Source organism: Pungitius pungitius, chromosome 1 (genome assembly GCF_949316345.1).
Source record: "Pungitius pungitius chromosome 1, fPunPun2.1, whole genome shotgun sequence".
NCBI classification, from domain to species: Eukaryota; Metazoa; Chordata; class Actinopteri; order Perciformes; family Gasterosteidae; genus Pungitius; species Pungitius pungitius.
This window is the reverse complement of record NC_084900.1, coordinates 12,821,417-12,842,219: the sequence shown is the minus strand read 5'-3', so window position 1 is coordinate 12,842,219 and position 20,803 is coordinate 12,821,417. Positions and strand designations below refer to the sequence as shown.

General features: G+C 44.7%; 1 protein-coding gene across 1 annotated transcript; it reads left to right on the top strand.

The window, feature by feature from the left end:
- Positions 1–2,458: 2,458 nt before the first annotated feature.
- On the top strand, positions 2,459–16,413 carry si:ch211-180f4.1 (uncharacterized protein LOC100144405 homolog). Its single transcript, XM_037480620.2, has 13 exons — positions 2,459–2,610; positions 7,018–7,179; positions 7,264–7,409; positions 7,492–7,593; positions 7,694–7,878; positions 11,435–11,677; positions 11,742–11,864; positions 13,016–13,138; positions 13,285–13,699; positions 13,785–13,920; positions 14,588–14,742; positions 14,838–14,996; positions 15,356–16,413. The coding sequence occupies exons 2-13, from the start codon at positions 7,098–7,100 to the stop codon at positions 15,815–15,817; spliced, it is 2,331 nt and encodes a 776-aa protein (XP_037336517.2). The 5' UTR covers positions 2,459–2,610; positions 7,018–7,097; the 3' UTR covers positions 15,818–16,413.
- Positions 16,414–20,803: the final 4,390 nt, after the last annotated feature.

The following is a 20,803-nucleotide window of genomic DNA, read 5'->3' as shown; positions in this document are numbered from 1 at the left end:
ACATAACCACACATCCACTAACACTTATATTTAAACACCTGTAAACAAAGATCAAACAAAGTACAGCTGAAACTATTAACATGAACTTGTTTTCGGAGAAAGCATGACCGTAGTTCAAGATGGAGAGGGCTTTTTGCAAGTTAAACAAACAGATGTAACGTACAGTGAAGAACTGTGCAGAGGAATTCCTACATGTCAAACAAGGGGGTAACGGACCATTTAAAGCACCGCCATGCTAAGCTAGCTGCTAGGCTAAGCTAGCTGCTAGGCCACTTCCATCACGATATCTGCCCTGCAGAGAAGCACTACTGTGTCAAAAATAAATGTTTAATCTGTCTAGTTTATTTTCCAACTCGGCCCAAATTTAACCACGATCACACCTGACAATGATTACGTGTTTATTGTTCCATTTCATTACAAAACTGAAGGCCTTCATGAGTCAGGCTCCTATCACCTATACCACAGACAACCACCAGGGGTGATGGATATTTTGCCTCAACTCAATTAAGTCAACTTTACTTATAGAGCAATTGAAAAACAAACAAGGAGGAAGTGACAGCAAAGGGTCTCTTAACAGAGGTAAAATGGCACTCTTAAAGGCTATAAAATGCAAAGTTGATAGTGAAAACAGGTCCTTTAATGATGACTGATGACAATGGACTGAGATGTACGCATTTATCATGCCAACCTTCAGAAATGCCTCACCAGTATGTCTAATTTGCAACAGTTGCTGTAGCAAAATAATACAATCTGCGCCGTCACCACGACACTAAACATTCAAATTTCAAGATTTCATATCCTGAGCAGTCAGAGGCGCGTCAGAGAAAGATCGCCACATTGAAATTGGCCTACTCCCGTGCAAGTTATTGCATCTGTCAAACAAGTTGCAGTTGGACGAGGCAGCCATTCACAGCGAGCTGGCTGAAATTCAGGCCGCAGAAGACATGAAGGCTGCTCTCCGTGGTGCTGAAAGCCTGAGCGCTTTTCGGGTATCTTGTCCCGAGGTCTATGGCGCATTGAAGACGCTGGCTATGTATGTGCTCACCATGTTCGGTTCAACCTGCACCTGTGAGGCTGCGTTCTCCAAGATGAACTCGATTAAAATGCACGAGAGGAACCGACTGTCAACCCAGTCTTTGGAGGACTGTTTGCGCATAAGTCTGATGTGAAAAAGTTGGTGTCAGTTGGAAAATGTAACTTCAGCCATTGATTAAGTAGTGTGAGTACAAGTCCATTTCAGCCTTGTGATTTGATTTTGCTATATATAGATTTCGCCACTTAACGTTTTATTTGAGACCTGTTTTGTTCTGGTTCCAGGCTATTTATTTACCATGCTATTTTAAGTTGTGCCAGATCTTTTTCCCTTTTTTAGTCCCGAGGAGTCTGCTAGTTCCAAGCATGTTGTTGAGACTTTGAAATAAAAACCAAATGTTATGGGAATGAGGAAAAGTTATGTTTTTTTTAAAACTGTGTGAAACAATAAATACTAAACAATGTAACAAGTCTGTCCTCATTACGGAGTGCAGCCTAAATAGAGTCATAAATGGTGGTGATTACTGATAAGAGACTCAATTGTAGCTGTTTTACCTTTAATAGTGTGGAATAGGCCTACATATCTTCTCTTTGATCCTCGCAATTTTGGAATCCAGTCACAGGCCGGATCGAATGGCTTGGCGGTGCGCATTCGGCTTGTTACCAGTTGATGATCACTGATCTATAGAGAGAGAGAGACTCCCATGTGGAGGCCCTCTGAGTCCACCTGCAGAATGTCTTCTTTGTCTTTACATTACACGCATTTAGCTGACGCTTTTATCCAATGCGACTTAGATCGCATTATAACCCATTAGGGGTCAGGTGTCTTGCTCAGGGACACTTCGACATGGCTCCCAGTGCATCACACCACTCCATGCGCACCATCGCGTCTTCATCACTTGAACTGAAACGCTGACTCAGCAGCACTCCACCACTGACCAGGTGACGTAGGGTAAGTCTCCAAGGGGTCAGAGTTACGGGAGACACCGGTATTGGGCATCACACTGAAGATTTACTGGATATCTGTGACATCATCAGCGACCTCATCAGTGATGTCACAGCTGTTCCCTATTTCTTCTTCTCTTGTTATTGATTAATTGAAAACTATTAAAAACAGGTTTAGGATTGTCTTCTGGGATGGCAAAAAATATATTTCTGTTGTTGTTGTTGTTATAGTTGTACTACTTTGTATATTTGTACTGTGTGTACTTTGTATACCTGTACAGTACAGGCTTTCATGTCGGGAGAAAAGGGTTAGAAGAGGGTAGTGAAAAATGCACGGACTCGTCAGGGGAATCTGGAGCATTACGTCATTTTCGTAGATTTATCCCCCCCCCCTCCCCATATTGCCACTGTGCAGCATCCGAGTTGTGATTGGTCCGTTGGCCCGTGGCCTATGAAGCACATTGGCTGATCGCGAGTCATGCTGCGGACCTGATAGAGGACGGGGGTAAAAGCTAAAAGCGGCAGCAGCGGGACTCTTCCTTTAAACCCGAACCGAGCACCGACTCTCCGGCTGCCACCGGACCTGGCTCCTCTCTACCGGACCCGGCTCGTGATCCCGGTGTAGCCCGTGAGGTGAGAACGTGGGCGGCTTTCCACCGACTGGTAGCGCGCGCGAGGCTCTAAGGGGAGATGGAAATTAATAATAGTAGTAAAAATAGTAATAGCGTTAATCATTCGGTTATAAACCGAGAGTCTTTCTCCGGTCGCTGCTTTTAGAATAATCTGAATCATCTATTGTACGACGGTTCGCAAACGCATCACTCGGCAGGTGTTAAAACACATAAAAGTGTATATTGTAATAATTAGAAACGAGGACAACCACGGTGACGTGTAAACTGTTACTATATTACTTTATTATCTTTGGTCTATTGATTTAAACCATCATATATATATTTACACAACTATTGGGTATAGTATTATCTGAACAATTACTGTAAAACTAATAATATAAAATAAATAACAGATTTAAAAAATAGTTCGACATTTTTCTGTGAGAGTACAGAGCTGGAGTCCGAAATTACTTAGAATAGAGGGGACGGTTGCTGCGTGTTGATTGTCTTTGATCAACATGTTTTATTTCCTTTTTTATTTTATTTTAAAACAAAGAAATATTTATTCACTCAAGTTCGTGTCCTTTCCTTGTCTCCTGTATTGTGTCCTCGTCTTGGCTCCTCAACTTGTCCTAAGTGTTGTGTCCTAATCTCGGCATCTCATCCTCTCTCCTTGGCTCCTCTTCTTGACTCCTCTCCCTGTCTCTTCTCCTCCTCCCCTATTCTCTTTGCCTCCTCTCTTTGTCTCCTTTCCTCAGAAATGGTGGGATCAGTGGATTTGTCATAGATTCATTGTTTTTTTTATTTTTTACTTTGAATGACTTTGTTTCCCATTTGGAACATTTCCATGACAACTATGTTTTGTCTTTTGTGCTCTATGTTCTCAATGTTCTGCTCTTTTTTTCTTTGTTCTTGCTGTGTAATGTTCCAATTATAGTTTTAAAAAAACTATTAAATGATAACGTAAATTCTCTTTTTTCTAAAGTCTTTAAACTGATGATGATCTGCATAACAAGTACCTTTTACTAGTATTGGTATACGGTGGTTATCGAAGTTTCACTGCAGTGATGTGTGTGACATTGCTCAGAGTTCACTAACCAGCTCTTCTCCAATCACAGCCTGTTCAAACACTTGACAAGGCGTTCACAGCTTGTTAAATTATTGATATGGAGTCATGAATATTCCATCCGCTCAGAGGCCGAGGAGGAGGAGGAGGAGGAGGAGGAGATGTGTTCAGATGTGGAAGCAGAGTGAACCTCCTTCACTATGTTAACAAGAAGAAGGAGGTTCAGGTCTCTGTGCTTTGTTCAGGGTCAGTAGGGAAAGCGAGCTGCACTTCGCTGTTTAGTTTCTGAGAAAATTCACTGGATTTATTAACAAATACTCAGCACTGCAACATCAAAGGTTGTTTTAATAATTGTAATCATAGCAGTAATCCTCCTGTTTTGACTTCTTTGTTGTTTTTCTAGCAAATTAAAGTCTGACACAAAGTTATGTGACTTGATAGTGAACTCATGTAGAGGTGAACAAATTACATAAAGCTCAACTCCCCTGCACACTGTTGAATCCATCCACGATGCTCCAAGGGAGAACTGCCAGCTGCTGCTTCACTTCTCAGACTGAAGGATTTTTCATATTTGATTTGTTTTCTTACTAAAATAAGAGAAGATATATCCTGGACCAAATATTTTCTTTTTGTGACCATTCAAACCCCACTGATGTCACTCCCTGGCTGGTTGCCATGGCAGCAGAAGAAACATGTCCCAGAATCCTGCCTCACTGGGAAAGAGTGTGTGTATTTTTGCGTGCGTGGCCTGTGTGTGCCTGTATGTGTGTGTGTGGTCGGATCACATTTGGAAACTCTTTCCTTCTTGTCTACCTAAATAATTCTAAGTGTAAAGACTCATAGTTGGCCAGACTCATGTCCTCAAATCTACGAAAACATGTACCTTAGCACAAAGATATCCAAAAATTAGTTTTACCTTAGTAAAAAGTAGAAAGACAGCTAAAAGTAAACCAGAAAGGTCTTAATCAAGAATCAGGAATTGTTTACTATCATAATATGTCAGATTTGGTGGTTGGTGCATGACAGCAGACCGTACAATAATGGACAACAGACAACGTAGTGCAGGAATAATATAATACAATATAAGCTATGGGTTAGTAAACTAAAGCAATAGGTTAGTGAGTTAAGAAATAAAGATAAAGTGCACCAGCTAAACATAAAGTGACAAGTTAAAGTGACAAAGTGTATGTACAGAGAGTCAGTTGGGTGGGGGGGTGGGGGGGGTGAGCTCGGTTGATGAGCCTGACTGCTGACGGGAAGAAACTCTTAGTGTGGACCTCAGCCTCCTGCCGGATGGAAGGGGTTTATGTCCGGGGGGTGAGAAGGATCAGCTACAATCCTACTGGCCCGCTTCAAAGTCCTGGAAGCAAACAAGTCCTCGAGGGACGGCAGATTGAAGCCAATCACCTTCTCTGCAGAGCGGATGACCCCTTTCGGACCATCGGCACTGGTTCCCCAAAAATGTTGTGTCCTTTCCCCTCTGCTCTTCTCCCTGTACACAAACAGCTGCACCTCCAGTCACCAGTCTGTCAAGCTCCTGAAGTTTGTGGATGACACCACCCTCATTGGACAGATCTCTGGTGGGGATGAGTCCGCCTACAGGTGGGAGTCTGACCACCTGGTGACGTGGTGCAGCCAGAACAACCTGGAGCTCATGGTCGTGGACTTCAGGAAGAACGCAGCCCCACCTTCCCCCCTCACCTTGTGTGACTCCCCTGTCACCACTGTGGACTCCTTCCGTTTTCTGGGCTCCATCATCACCCAGGACCTCAAGTGGGACCATGAGTGAACATCAGCTGCATCATCAAAAAGGCTCAGCAGAGGATGTTCTTCCTGAGGCAGCTGAAGAAATTCAACCTGCCAAAGACGATAATGGTGCACTTCTACACGGCCATCATCGAGTCCATCCTCTGCTCCTCCATCACCTTGTGGTATGCTGCAGCCACTGCCAAGGACAGGGGCAGCCTGCAGCGTGTCATCCGCTCTGCAGAGAAGGTAATTGGCTGCAATCGTCAGTCTCTCCAGGACTTGTTCGCTTCCAGGACTTTGAAGCGGGCCAAAAAGATTGTAGCCGACCCCTCTCACCCCGGACATGAACTGTTTGTGCCCCTTCCAGGTTGTGCAGGAGGCGGAGGTCCATCAGGACTAAGACCTCCCGCCACACGAACAGTTTCTTCCCTTCGGCAGTCGGACACATCAACAGAGCCCGGGGCCCCCCCTGACTGACTCTCACTCCCATGTTCATTCACTTTGTCACTTTCACTTGTCACTTTGTTTAGCTTGTGCACTTTATCTTTATTTCTGTTTATCTTTATTTCTTCTTACTTACTAACCCATAGCCTTAGCTACTAACCCATAGCATATATTTTTAGATGGGCCTGTAGTCATTCAGTCCTGTGATCCTGGGCTTCCTGGGAACAGGGATGATGGTGGAAGCTTTGAAGCAGGCTGGAACGTGGTATGTCACCAAGGAGGTGTTAAAGATGGCAGTACACAGGAGACAGCTGGTCAGCACAATGGTTCAGGGTGCGGGTCGAGACGGAGTCCGGACTGGGTCCTTTACGGGGGTTCTGTCTTTTAAAGAGCCGGTTAACGTCTCGTTCCAGAACAGAGAGGGTTGTTGGGGGTGGGGGAGGGGAGGGTAATCCAAAGGTGTGAGCTACTGATTGGTCGAGGGGAGGAGGGGTGGTGGAGCTGTGGGGGATGAAGTCAGGGCATTGTCTTTCAAATCTGCAGTAGAACTCATTCAGCTCGTCTGCCAGGCGGAGGTCATTCATGGAGTGGGGGGGTTTTGGCTTGTAGTTTGTGAGGTGTTTAAAGCCTCTCCAAATTGTCATTGTTATAACTCACCCTGGTGCATGATGGTACACAGCTGTCCTCACAGAAGCCGATGTAAGAAGTTACACTCATCTAGATTGTCAGTAGCAGTCCTGAAAACATCCCAGTCTAGCGCCTCGCTGGTCCACTTTTTAGATTCCCTCACCACAGGTTTTCAGAGCTTTAGTTTCTGCCTGTATGAAGGAATCAGGTGGACCATGACGTGGTCGGAGTGTCTCAACGCAGCACGAGGGACGGCGGGACTGCTTACTGTAGTGTAACAGTGATCGAGGGTGTTCTCTCTGGTCGGGCATTTAATAAACTGTTTGAAACCCGCCAGCTGGAGCGCGGAGTTCGGTATCGATTCACAGAGCCAGGTCTCCGTGAAGCACAAAACGGAGGATGAAGAAAAGTCTTTGTCTCTTCTCACCAGCAGCTGAAGTTATGTTTTTTTAACCTGAGTTTACGGATTAAACTGATGAAAAGTATCAACACTTTCTACTGAGATGTTAATAATGACATCGTATCCTGTGTGTTTCCATCAAGTTGTGGATGTGACCCGTCTTATCTGAGGTTCAGCAAGAAGTTCAACCAACACAAACTCTCTGTGGCGCCACCAGTGCATTATGGGATTTGCGGCATTTACCTCCCTCCTCCTCAGCGTGGTGACATCCTCGGCGTTTGCCGGAGTGATCGGTATCATTCAGGGTAAGTAGCAATTCTTTAGACTTCCGATGGACACATGGAGGTTAATGTAGAGCCTGAGTGTGTGGGTGTGTGTGTGTCCTCCAGGTGGCGCTGTGCGGTGTCCTCTGCTGTGTGTGTGTGAGACCAGACCCTGGTACACGCCTCAGTCCATTTTCCACCAGGCCAGAACTGTGGACTGCAATGAGCTGCATCTCCACTCGGTTCCAGCCAACGTCTCCTCAGATACTCAGGTGACCGTCACACCAACAGTTAAGATAATTAAGACATTAATAATCTTTTGTGATTACGTTCTAACTCTGAGACGCGTTTCAGGTTCTGCTGCTGCAGAGCAACAACATCTCCTCCATCGACACAGAGCTGCAAGGTCTGACCAACTTAACAGAACTAGACCTGTCCCAGAACCACTTCACCCAGGTACCACAAGTTTACTACTGGTTCTCCTCCACGTCCTCCTCTATGAACTCTCATAGTAGTCTCATAATCTTCATAGTTCTCAATATGCCTCTATTCCCAGGTGAGCTCAATGGGTCTGTCCTCCCTGGGCCAGTTGGTGACTCTCTACCTAGAGGAGAACCACATTGAGGTGTTGGAGGACCTCAGTTTGAGGAATCTTTCCAGTCTGGAGGAGCTCTACATTAACCACAACCGCATCTCCTCCATTGGACCTAAAGCCTTCACCGGACTCACCAACCTGCTACGGTATCTTGTTAGTCTTTGACCTTCCAACACATATGTCAAACTCGCGGCCTAGGGCGTCTGGTGCGGTTCAGTTTGGCCTGCCGCCGGAGTGCGTATGGCCCGCTGGGTGACAGCCGTGCCTTCAGCGGACCGTCGGCCGTACAGTTCGCCGGTCGGATCGCCAGCGCCACCCCCCCATCAGCCATTTGCCAGTCGGACCGTCACCGCGCCCCTCCCCCCCATCAGCTGTCAGCATGCACCCCCCCCCCGTAGCCTTGTTTGTGGAGCTAATGCAAATGAAATCCTTAAATGGACTCCTCCCTTTTTTATCGGTTTCTGAGACTATAAATGTGCCAGAATTTGTTCTTTACGTGATTAACTGTAATATAATAATTTCTAATTCCCCAATCTCTGACAATCAGTCGTGATGTGTAACATAGAGTGGAGGGGTGCGCCGGGAACCGCAGGTCGAATCCCGCCTACTGTCAGCACACTGCTCCCACTGTGTGGGATGGGTTGAATGCAGAGAATAATTTCCCCAGGGGGATCAATACAGGATACTTTCTTTATTTCTAAATGAAATGTGATGCAATCTGCCTCTGAGCCTAAGCATGTGCCCTAGCCATCCCTTAAAAGTGACTTTATTGAATTTATTAGAACATTGTTTCAGTGTATCAGAGCATTCTCTCCCCTGTAGTTTGTTCCTTCCGATTTGAGATTAATATGATACAATGTTGCAGTTACATTACATGTCATTTGGCTGACGCTTTTATCCAAAGCGACCTACAATAAGTCCATTTCACCAGGGATACAAACTCAGAAGGTGGAGGGTTTGACCATGTCCTGGACGTAGACTGGACCCGATGCATTCACAGCGTGAGCATCAATGTTTTGATTTTTAGATGGTGAGCGGACATCCACTCAGAGATTTCAGTCAGACAGGCAGAGTGTCCGAGTGAGAGAAGGAGTGATTTGGTCGGGTGTCATCGGCATAGCTGTGGTAGGAGAAACGATGCGAGCTAATAACAGAGCCGAGAGAGAGTTGGTGTAGAGCGACAAGAGGAGGGGACCCAGGACAGAACCCTGAGGAACTCCAGTAGTAAGAGGACAAGGTTCCGACACAGATCCTCTCCAGGTTACCCGGTAGGTGTGGCCGTCAAGGTAGGACGAGAGAAGGGAGAGAGCAGAGTAGGAAGTAGGTTTGAGAAAGAGGAGTTATTTTATTTGTAAAATAGTAGCCAAGGTCTCCCGGATTAAGGGGGGAGGAGGTTGGAGAAGATAAACGTTTTTGGCATTAGAAAATGAAGACTCAATTCTGGATTGGTAGAAAAGAGCATTTGGCAGCAGAAGTAGAGCCAGGAAAAGAGGAGAGAAGAGATTGAAACGCATGACAGTGCCGGAGGGGATTTGCTGGGCTGTCATGTTATAAGAGGACCAAGACAGTCGTGAGAGGAGGACAGAATTGAGAGGAGAGTCTCTGCAACAGCGTTCGGATTGAAGAGGGAGAAAGAGTCAGTTGAGGGGAGAGCTGTTAGAACAAATGAGGCCTGAGAGGAGGGAGCGAATGTTGCGATGAACAAGTACAGAGTCAGCTGATGGGGCGGGTCGTTGGAGAGTGGAAAACAGTAGGAGATGAAGAAGTGGTCAGAGACGTGAAGTGGAGTTAAAGTGTGGTTAGTAGTAGAGCAGTTTCTAGTGAAGATGTAGTCAAGGTGATTCCCGGCTTTGTGAGTGGGAGGAGAGGGACTGCACGAAATGAAGTAGGAGTAAGAGGTCAGATAACTTCTCTTTGTGGATGTTGAAGTCGCACAGGAGGATGGGCGGAGGGCCATTTTCAGGGAAGTCAGACAGGAAGATGTCCAGTTCTTCCAAGAAATTACCCAAAGAGCCTGGCGGACGGTAAAGAATAACAATATTTAATTGTACTGGGTGAGTGACTCACAGCGTGGAATTCATAAGACAGTAGGGTGTACAGTTGCCCCTTTGGTGTTTGTTGACACTGCAAGATATATAATCGAAATATTAGATAACATTACCATGCATGGGGAAACTGTTCTTTCAATGGTCCAATTTTATTGCAGCTATAAATAGGCTCTTTTTTATATTGGGGTCTGGATGTAGAAGGGGCTGCGTGGCCTAAAGAGTTTCCACAAGCGTGGCAAACCTATTTCTGGGCAGTTTCTCCCATTCTTCTTTGCAGAACGTTTCAAGTTCCATCAGGTTGGATGGGGAGTGTCGGTACACAGCCATTTTCAGATCTCTCCAGAGATGTTCAATCAGAGAATTTTGTTTCTCATGGTCTGAGAGTCCTTCAGGTGCTTTTTTGAAAACTCCAGGCGGGATGTCATTTGCTTTTTACTGAGAAGTGGCTTCCGTCTGGCCACTCTACCAAACAGGCCTGATTTGTGGAGTGCTGCAGAGATGGTTGTCCTTTTGGAAGGTTCTCCTCTCTTCACAGAAATCTTTCTGTACCCTTCGCCAAATCTGTGCCTCGATACAATTCTGTCTCGGAGGTCTACAGATAATTCCTTGGACTTCATGGCTTGGTTTATGCTCTGATATGCACTGTCAACTGTGATATAGACTTATATAGACAGGTGTGTGCCTTTCTCAATCATGTCCAATCAACTGAATTTAGCACAGGTGGACTCCAATCAAGTTGTAGAAACATCTCAGGGATGAGCAGTGGAAACAGGATGCACCTGAGCTAAATTTTGTGTGTCATGGCAAAATTTGCAAAAAACAGTTTTCACTTTGTCATTATGGGTTGTTGTGTGTATAATGTTGAGGAAAATAATGAATTTAATCCATTTTGGAATAAGGCCTTAACATAACAAAATTTGGAAAAAGTGAAGCACTGTAAATACTTTCCGGATGCACTGTAACAGTTCAAGGGTTGCCCTAACAACACCCCTGAACTGTTACATTATTGGACGATAAAGTACAGCCTCTCGTACCTTATTGCTTATATAGTCTTTTACGTGACCAGTTTTAATTATCTCACTTGAATTTTATTTCATCAACAATAGATCTTTCTTTTCATTTCATTAATTCTATCCATTCGTCGTCACAGGTTATCTTCCAGTAGGACCAATCCCAAGATAGCTATAAGTATATATAGCTATATACTGCCAACTTTGATCTAAAGCAGGCCAGACCATTAAAATTACAAGGAGGGGTGGCGCTGACGGTACGGCCAACGCAAATCGATATAAAAGCGGCCGCGTATGCGTGTGGACCTTTCTGTAATCCTCAGAGCCGGCGAGTTTGACATGTGGTGTAGTGAAAGGCACAGGAATCACAAAAGAAAAGATAGAGAACACCAGGACATCAATGGCTAACGCTACCATAATCTAGTATATATGCCTTACAGCGAACTAACGTGCAGGATGGCTGATTGCAGCAATAATTCCGCAACATCGCCATCCACTCGATGTTCAACAACAGTAACCATATAGATTGTCCCGAGTAGCATAAAGGATATCATTTAGAACCTCTTGAATGATCATCAGAAACCTAGAGCCACTAGAATCTCCTTAGCGACCACAAAACCCCCTAAAGAACTACCGCTCTCTAGGCTCCACCTGAACTCCAACCGGCTGGTGGCCATCGACAGCCGCTGGTTTGAGTCCCTGCCATACCTGGAGATCCTGATGATCGGGGAGAACCCCATCTTGGGTCTAGAAGAGAAGAACTTCTTGCCTCTGTCTCGCCTTCATAGCCTGGTCCTTGCTGGGATGGGCCTGGTCTCCGTCCCTTCTGCGGCCTTTCTGGGCCTTGACTACCTGGAGAGTCTCTCATTCTACGACAACCGGCTTAGGTGCGTATCTGCTGTGACCGTCTCTTACCGTGATACTGGTGTGACCTCCTCCTCCTCTGTACAGGTCAGTTCCTCAGGGCGCACTGAGTGTGCTCTCCAGCCTAAAGTTCCTAGACCTGAACAAGAACCCAATCAGCCGCGTTCAACAGGGAGATTTCCAGAACTTTCTGCACCTGGAGGAGCTCAGGTGAGTCTGAGGACTTGTGGATATGATGTTCAATGAACATAAAGAGGACGAGGAGAAGATGCCTCACTCCGTCCTCTGTTGGTGTGAGACATCTTCCACCTCCTAAACTCTTTGTTTAGGGCAGACGCAATTAATTAAGTTTAATTAATTATTGATGGGAATTATAAAAATAATTATAACAATGAAAATAAAAAAATACTTTCTGTGTGAAGTCTGCATGTTCTTCCCGTGTCTGCGTGGGTTCTCTCTGGTTCTCCAGCTTCTTCCCACAGTCCACAGACATGCGTTGGGGATTAGGTTAATTGCCCGTAGGTGTGTGGATGTGAGTGTGATTATTTATCTTCCTCCCCCCGCATCTAAAGATCCGGTCACATCCCATGTCCAGAACTCCTAGCCTAACATAAACAATGAACAAAGTGTGGATGTTGGATCGTGTGGTGTGAATTTCAAACTCCCTAATCTAGCACATCTGCTGGTTGACCCGCTGACCTTGCTTCCTCAGTCAGGACAGAAACCGATCTTCTTATCAATACACACAGAGAAACTTCTGTTTGTCTGTGTTGGTCCCAACTCTTAACTAATGTCCAGACAGGAACCCCCATCCAGCCAGACTGTCTCTGACTTTGAAATCTTCAGCAGAACAGGGCAACAATTTTCTAACTCAGCACTAAGAAAAAACTTTTGATCATCAGGCTGGAGCCACAGACCAACTTGAAAAAAGGTTTTGTTAGCTTTGCCTTTTTATTCAGCGATGCCATGTATTTTTGATTGCGTCAATTTCCATGGTCTATACAAAGGGAAAGAAAAGAGTTACAGAAATTGGTATGTCACAATAGGACAGTCTCCAAGTGCTAAAAAACAAATCATATACAAACTAGGCTACACCGTAGTAAGGATAAAGAAAATTAAGCTCTACTTACGTTAGGATCAGTCCAACAGACACATGGAAACTGACCAAACAAATGTCAGGAAAGAAAAACAGGAAGTTGGCCTCAACAGGGCCTCTATTTATAGTGTTTGGAGGTAACTCCCCACTTGGTGCCTCCTGTGGACAGGAGGGCGAATTGTATGCAGTTTCTAACAGTAGTAATAAAAATAACTATCATAATGATAATATTATTAGTTATACTATAATGTTTTGATTGTTTCAGTCTGAACAACATGGACGAGCTTGTGATGGTGGAACGAGCAGCTTTCAAGAACCTTCCGGAAATTGTTAAACTGGAAATCTGCAGCAACAAGAAGCTGTCTTACATCGACCCAAAGGCCTTCAGGTGTTTTTCTGTCCGTGTGTCTGAAAGTTTTTTAATAAAGGTTATGTTCCCCCTCCACTCCTTATCTCCTACCGCCCTCCCGTCCCTTCAACTCCTTGTCTCATCACCTGCTCCCCTGTCCTCCTCCTCCTCCTCCTCCTCCTCAGTGAGCTGTCCTCCCTGCGGACCCTCCTACTCCACAGCAACCAGCTGAGCCTCCTATCTGGAGACCTCCTCTCTTCCCTCCCTTCCCTAGAGGAGGTGTCTCTTCACTCTAACCCTCTAAGGTGTGACTGTCTCACCTCCTGGGGGACTCACCTCAGCAACCAGTCGCACCTCAAGGTGCTTGAGTCTCCAATCACGCTTTGCTCCTCCCCACCTCACCTGGTTGGCCGGGAGCTGCAGGAAGTGGTGGGTTCGGGGTGGGGCGGCTCCGGGGGAAACAGCTGCCTCCCCCACATCTCCCCCCACACCTTCCCCCCCACCATTAATGTCAGCGTAGGGCAGCCAATCACGCTGGAGTGCTGGGCAGATGCCGACCCTCTCCCCCAGTTCTACTGGGTGACGCCCACCGGAGACAAGGTCAGCGTGGTACGGTCTTACCGATGTCAGCGCTACAGACAACCGAAGCTGAGTTTTTGTTTTCGGTTTCCTCCTCCCTGGTCAGGTGAGCTCGGAGGCTGTGGCTGGACCAATCGTACCAGAGGAGGGGCTCGGCCTGAGTACTAGCAGCAGGAAAAAGAAGCACCGTGTCTTGGAGTCTGGAGCATTGATGATTGAACATGCGGAGCCTTCAGACGCAGGTCAGCACTCAAAAACTTTAAGTGGAAACACATAAAAACTTAAAACATACAAAAATCCTTCTTTTAAAAAGAATTGTAAGGATATTGCTTCCATAACATCTATAGCAAGTTGCAGTAATGTCATAGTTAATTAAAGTTAGTTAAATTTGTGATTAACTCATTACAATTAATCACAAATTTTATCTATTCTAAATGTCCCTACATTTTTTTTCATTTTAATGCTCTTATCAACATGGAAAAGGGGTTTGGCTTGCTTCATGCAAATGTTTTAGTTTACTGAAAAAAACATTGCCAAACAGTGTGGTATAAAATTATAAAGTGCACATTTCAGGTAAACAAGGACTCAGCCTGTAGTGCAGTTAAACCATGACCTAATATTTGCTTTATTTCATGTTTGCTGTGAACAAAGCAGTCAGGCCTTTTATTTCAGAAACAATGAACCGTAACAGTTAGGTTACCAATAAAAGGTGAGTCTACTACTTCTTTGCTTTCAGCAGCTACTCAAACAGACAAACCTGTTGACATTTTCAGCCAACAGTCATCACGTTTTAAGAAAACGTTAATCTCGTGAAATGGGTTTGCATTAATGTCGTTAATGGCGTGTTTAACTGACAGCACTAATATATGTACCAATAAAGGCACATAGGTGACCGTGCCTCCTCCTCAGGTGTGTACACTTGCGTGGCGTGGAACATGGAGGGAGCCGACACTAAGAGCGTCTTGGTAAACCTACAAGGATTCGTGGACTCGTGGACCGGTCGGCTGGTCCGGTTGATGAGGAACCAGTCCGGCGCTGCAGCCTCTCTGGTGGTGCTCGCCAAGGTACTGGCTTGGTTGTATGACCATTTGAGTTGGTGTTATTATTTCAACTTACTATAAACTAGTCTTCTGACGGGTGTCCTCCATCTCTTGTGCAGGTAGTGCACGCCCAGTCAGTGGTGTTGGAGTGGAAGTTGTTTTTTGGTGGTAGACCTACTACCACGGGTCAGAACCAGCAGGGGGTTCCCCTTCCTCTGGCCCGCTGGACGAGTGCCACTGTGCACATCGACAACCCTCAGATCAGCTACACCGCCAAGGTTAACTCCCCCACAGAACAACGCCCACAGACAGGCTAGCCACACCTCCTGATAGGTTAGACAGACTGACATATATGTTAGACACACGTATAGGGAGGCTACCCACACCCACAGAAAGGTGCGCCACACCTCCAGACAGGTGAGGCCCAACCACAGAAAAGTCAGCCAAACCCACAAAGATGTTAGCCACACATAGGTAAACCTATAGGTAAAACATCCCTCCAGAGAGGTTTGTTTGCACCTACATATAGCCACACCCATATAGACAATAGCCAAAAGCTCCAGAGATGTTAGCTACTGAGCTGGGACAGGAAGTGATCCCTCCATCGCCATAGTAACCCCCAACCTCCTTTCTCCAGGTCCCAGTGGACGTCCAGGAGTACAACTTGACTCACCTCCTTCCTGCCACAGAGTACCGCGTCTGCCTCACCGTTTCCTCCACTATTCCTCCACCATTCTCCTCCCCCCCTGTCTGCACATCGTGTCTAAACATCACCACCCGGGAGGTGGGCTTTCTGGTGGAGCCAGTGCCGTCACGTCGTGGCGGAGTGGCGTTGGCGGCTGTGATGGGCTCCATGTTCGCGCTGTCCATTATGGTGCTGCTGGTGGTCTACATGGGCAGGAGGGTCCGTTTCCACGAGGCCTGTGGCCCCTCACTGAAGGAGTACATGACGCACACCTCCATCCCACTCAGCGAGCTGTACCCCCCCCTTATCACCCTGTGGGAGAGCGAGGCCGAGAAGGACAAGGGGGAGGAGGCAGGGGCAGGAGCGAGTCCGGCGGGGATTCAGATCGACACCACCAAGACGTACATGTGGTAGTGGGAGCAGGGAGAGGAGCAGGAGCTGGAGGACGAGGTTGTCAAGGATGATCTCAAACATCGACTCTGGACTTGTTTCACACTTGAGGTTCAAGCTATGGTTGGGGGGCCATTATCGTTATGTCAGCTTGTTCTTACAGGCCCCTAAAAATATTCTTATTCCTCAAATGATTTACATTGTCTGATCAACATTGTGCACATTATTATTACCTGCTGTTCACCAAACCTGCTGTTTAAAGTATGGTTACTGTACACTTTTTCTACAACAATCATTTGTTAAATAATTCAGTTTGAAAAATTGTTTAAAAATTGTTCAATTATCTTCACGACTAAGCTTCAAGAAAATGTATTTAAAGAAAAGAAAGTGACAGTTGGGTGTTCAATAAGACTTTCACTTTTGAACCAAACATACAAACAAACTGACAAATGAACCAACAAACAAAACATCTGACTGCTTGACTGATTTGGGACCTTTGGTCACTCTATTGTGTCTGCACACCAGTGGTTGTTGTGGTGACGGTGGTTGTCGTGTATATGAATCGATTCACCTCAAAAGCCACTGTTATGTCCACCTAAATAAACTTTATTCACACGCTACACACGGATGATCGAGACAACAATGTTTATCTGTTTTATATCCTGTAACTACAAGTTCTTACCTGATGATGATGATGATACTCTGAGTCGGAGGTAAGGATTAAGACTAAGTCAAAGGTAGAGTTGGAGGAGGTGGAGGTAAAGGTAAACCTGAAAAAAGGGGAAGGTATTGATAGATGGGTTAGTGTTAAATGAAAATAAAACGATAAATGTGAGGGTAAAGACAAAGGTAGTGGTGGAGAAGGATATAAAGGTCGAGTTAGAAAGGTGGAAGTAAAGCTAGAGATGAAGGTCGAGGTGGAGCTCTCATCCATAGGACTGTTAGCATTGAACCGTTTCGCTGTGATGACCTCAAACCTCAGAGTTAATTAATGAGACATGATCAATCATCAAGAAAAGAAACACCAAAGAACACAGATGCGTCTCATTTATTCTGATGATTCTGATGGTTATGACTCATTGAACCTTGAGTTTGCATGTAAAGGTCAGGGTTTTAGCCAAACGTACAAATGTACAAAAAAAACTCCAGGAATAAAAACTCCAATCATCTAAGAGAATTTAATCTGGCACATAAATATATTGAGATCATAATCTGTACATATTTATTCCAGAGATTAAAATCGGTATGTATTGATTTTATAGAAAAATATGTACAGATTATAATCTGTCATATATGATTTATGTTTTAATCTGTCATTATTTTAGAGACTACAATGTGTACATTTTGATTTCATAGACAATCTGTACATACTTAGATCGTATTTTGTTATGAAGATGCCAATCAGTAAACTGTTGGATGATCACTTGGAATTCTGGAGAAATCTGTATCAATGAAAAAACTGAAAGCCACAATGACAGCACGTCAATAGCATCACATCTCTGACCTATTACAGTGAAATACAGAGAATTTTGTATGAAGTGTATTCCTATATTTGAAGACCACTGTTACTTATAATGTCGTTAATAGTATTATTATTATTACTCGACACTGAGCATCAATTGTGATTTAAGATGTATGTGTGGGGCGAGGGGGGGGGTCTATAACTACACTCTCCACACCTGGTGTCTAATTCATCACTCCAGTCTCGAGTCAGACTTTGACAAAACTCATAGATACGCAGCCACAGAGAACTTGTGTGCACACGTACAAATCTTTCTTCCAAGGTGCCTTCTTCAAAGACAATGGACTGTTGTGTAAGCAGGAAAGCATTTATTGATATTAAACCTTGACAAATTTGAAAAATGTAATCCCCTGGGTACATCCAGGAGGAAGCATAACATTTTCAATTTGTAATGGTTTCATAGAAACTTACCACCAGGTGTCATGTCCAGGAAATTGTGTTAGCGAAGCTGCCTTGTGTCTGTCTCGTGAGTTTGTTTTATTTTGAAAATTAACCCTCTTGTGTCAGGCAACTTGCCCCTTCCTCCTGTGTCTGTCTGATTGTCTGCCCTGCCCCTGATTATTTCCACCTGTGCCCCCACCTTGTGTGTGTATATATTGCCTGAGTCTTCCTTTGTCCTGTGCCAGTTCGTCTTGTCCCATGTCATGGAACCATCGTGCCGTCAGCTAGAGCTTATGTTATGGATTTGTTTTTGTTCTTTGATTTTGTGTAAGTTTTTCCTCTCCCACGAGTGATTTTCATTTCATCGGCTCTTGCCACGTTTTTGTTAATAAACTTAGATTTTTTTGGAGAGCCTTGTCGTATGAGTTGTGCGTTTGGGTTCAGGACCATTGTCCGGTCGTGACACCAGGCCGTACCTCAGTTTTGTCTTCCATCTATTTGGCTAACCCTTTCTGAGAGACATCAGCATTGCACATCATTTAAGCGTTTGTAGCTTTACCAGACCTCCATTGGAAGTTTCCACTCTTCACATTAATGTTCTTAAAGTGATCTCAAATTCTCTAAAACAAAAGTCTTCAACTACATGCAAGCTTGGCCAAAAGTGTGGCATATAATAGACCAAACTACAAGTGTGGAATGATTTTGATCCATGGCTTACTGGGTGCATGGACAGAGTTGAATGAACTTGGATGAAATCATCTAAATGGTGAAACTGCAAGACAAGATCATCTTTGTTGTGAAGAAGCTCAGCCTGTAAGATTATAAATAAATGAGTGGCATTATAAATCATCTTTTTGTGTAGCCAGTGAGGAAATGTCCCTCCTGAGCTACTATAGGTTCAGACAGGCCTTGGTACCTCCTTCTTCCTGGTTCACCAATTAGACAGGGTTTAAAAGCTTCACGTAATGACGCTGCATCAGGATGCTTGTCCCTTTCTCTGTTGGAGTCTGGCTTGAGAATTCCAAGAGCTGGTAGCTGGTTTTATTCTCAGTTCTTGGGCAAATGATCTGGCTGTTGGTGATTCTTGTGGTTTGTCTCCCAGCTCGTCAGGGCCCAAGCCACTGCTGTTTTTGCTATATTCTTTTCTGGTTTTGTCTTTCTTTATTTTAGAAGTATTAAATTCCAGAAGATACTTATTGTTAAATTGCTTCTTTTTAGGAGTGCTTGAGGCTCAACAGTGTGGCTACCCAGGTGGTGGTGAGTGTGGTGATTGGGCCTCTTACCTCCACCTCACAATCTCAGTTGTTTTGTTGGTATTTTTTTACATAATTCTTCAGTATATTCCATAGTTTGATCTGTATTTGTGTGGAGCATCTAAGCCAGTGAGGGCCCTGTGGCCTAGTCACCAGTAGAATTAAATTTGTTTGTTGATGCCCATTCGGTTATTCTGAGACTCTGGTCACCTGTCGATCCGTGTTGGTTTAATAATGAATTTTATGAGGAAATCCACCCTGTGCTACCAGTGGTTACAAATGTCTTTCCTACACTTAATCAACTTAATATACATTTAATATACACACTATGCATTAGCAAAAAGTATTGAATTCAAATTAAACAGCCTTACAACGATTTCTCTAGATCAATCTAGTGGTTTGGAGGGGTTTAATTTTTGTCACAACCAAATAGTCCTGTCGGTTTCTTTTTTCCCGAAGGCCGGAATGATCCTGTGGTCCTGCAGGATGGAAGACCCTGTGGTGTGGGAGAGGAATCTCCTCCTGCATCCTCTGACTAAGTCAACAGTGGAGGGTGAGTAGGTAACCACACATGGAAGGCTGGAGCCCACAGCGATGGGCTTCTGATCGAGAAATGACCGCTGGCATCTTCTAAGAGATTCTAGAGTACCCTCTCGAGGACAGAGCGTGGAAGAGCACCTTGACTGCAGTGTGGAAGTCCTCTCTGCTGCAGAATCTGACACCTCAACTGTGATTTGATTAAGCCAGCACAATTGCTATGGTGTTTGGATAAATTGGATTTGGTAACGTGGTGTAATATGTTTGGATCATTGAGCTGTCTGTACCCCTCCCACAGGTATTGCGCTCTGACTATGGCACTTCCCTTGTCAGCCGGCTAAATAACAATGTGTTTATTAGCCAGCTCATCAAGTGCCTTCAATTCCTCCCTGCTGAGGTTCGGTGGCACCTGGTGTATTTAAAAATGATTGTCAATGTTCAGTGTCTAATTGAATAAGGGATGTGATTGTTGTTGAGCTGCAGGCCGAGCCCCTCTCTGGCTGAGAGGCGGGCTTAGGTGTGTCTCCCAGGCTGGAGGTGGGAAATGGAATGTAGCAGGTGGAGATGATCTGGAAATCAGAGTGAGTTGGAGGCACTCGCACACAGGACGGTGAAGAGCAAGCAGGGTGAAAAGCGAAATAGAAGAGCTTGGAGAGAAGAGACTGCAGAAAGAGAGCTTGCAAAGACTGGAGAAGGAGCCGGTGAGCTTTTGAGTGATCGAAATTACGGCATCAAATGCAAGAGAAAATGCTATATATTTAATGAAAATGTGTGGTTTAAGAGTATTCAAGCTAAAAGTGATTAAGGAATTGATTTGTGTGTATTCACTTGAGTTAAAAGCTGCAAATCTTTAAGGTTAAAACCATCATTAAATAGTGTTAAATGTATTAATGTTGGTTTGGGATACTTTAGATATGGGTTTGCTTCTTACTTTAGGTTAATTTCCAATAGATTAAAATTAAGTATGTGATGTTTGGTATGTGAATTAATTATGGTTTCTTGGGTAGATTTCTTTGACCTTGTGTTTGTATTTCAAGGTTTTTCACCTGGTTTGACCTGGACAATTTTAAGAATAGAAAGCAAGCTGCCCTTTCAAGTGGGGAGCTGCAGTTTTGAACCTCACAAAAGTGAGACACTTGTTCTTGGTATCTGTGCACGTACGGGAGTCCAGACCGATCTACTGCTGAATGGCAGACGTTCACATTCTTTGGCATTTTGAAAGTAAGCAGCCAGTTTCAATTTTCTTGTGATATTGCTGTAAATGAAAACGACTGCTCCACCATGTGTTTGTTAACCCCCTTAGTGGGAATAAAATTC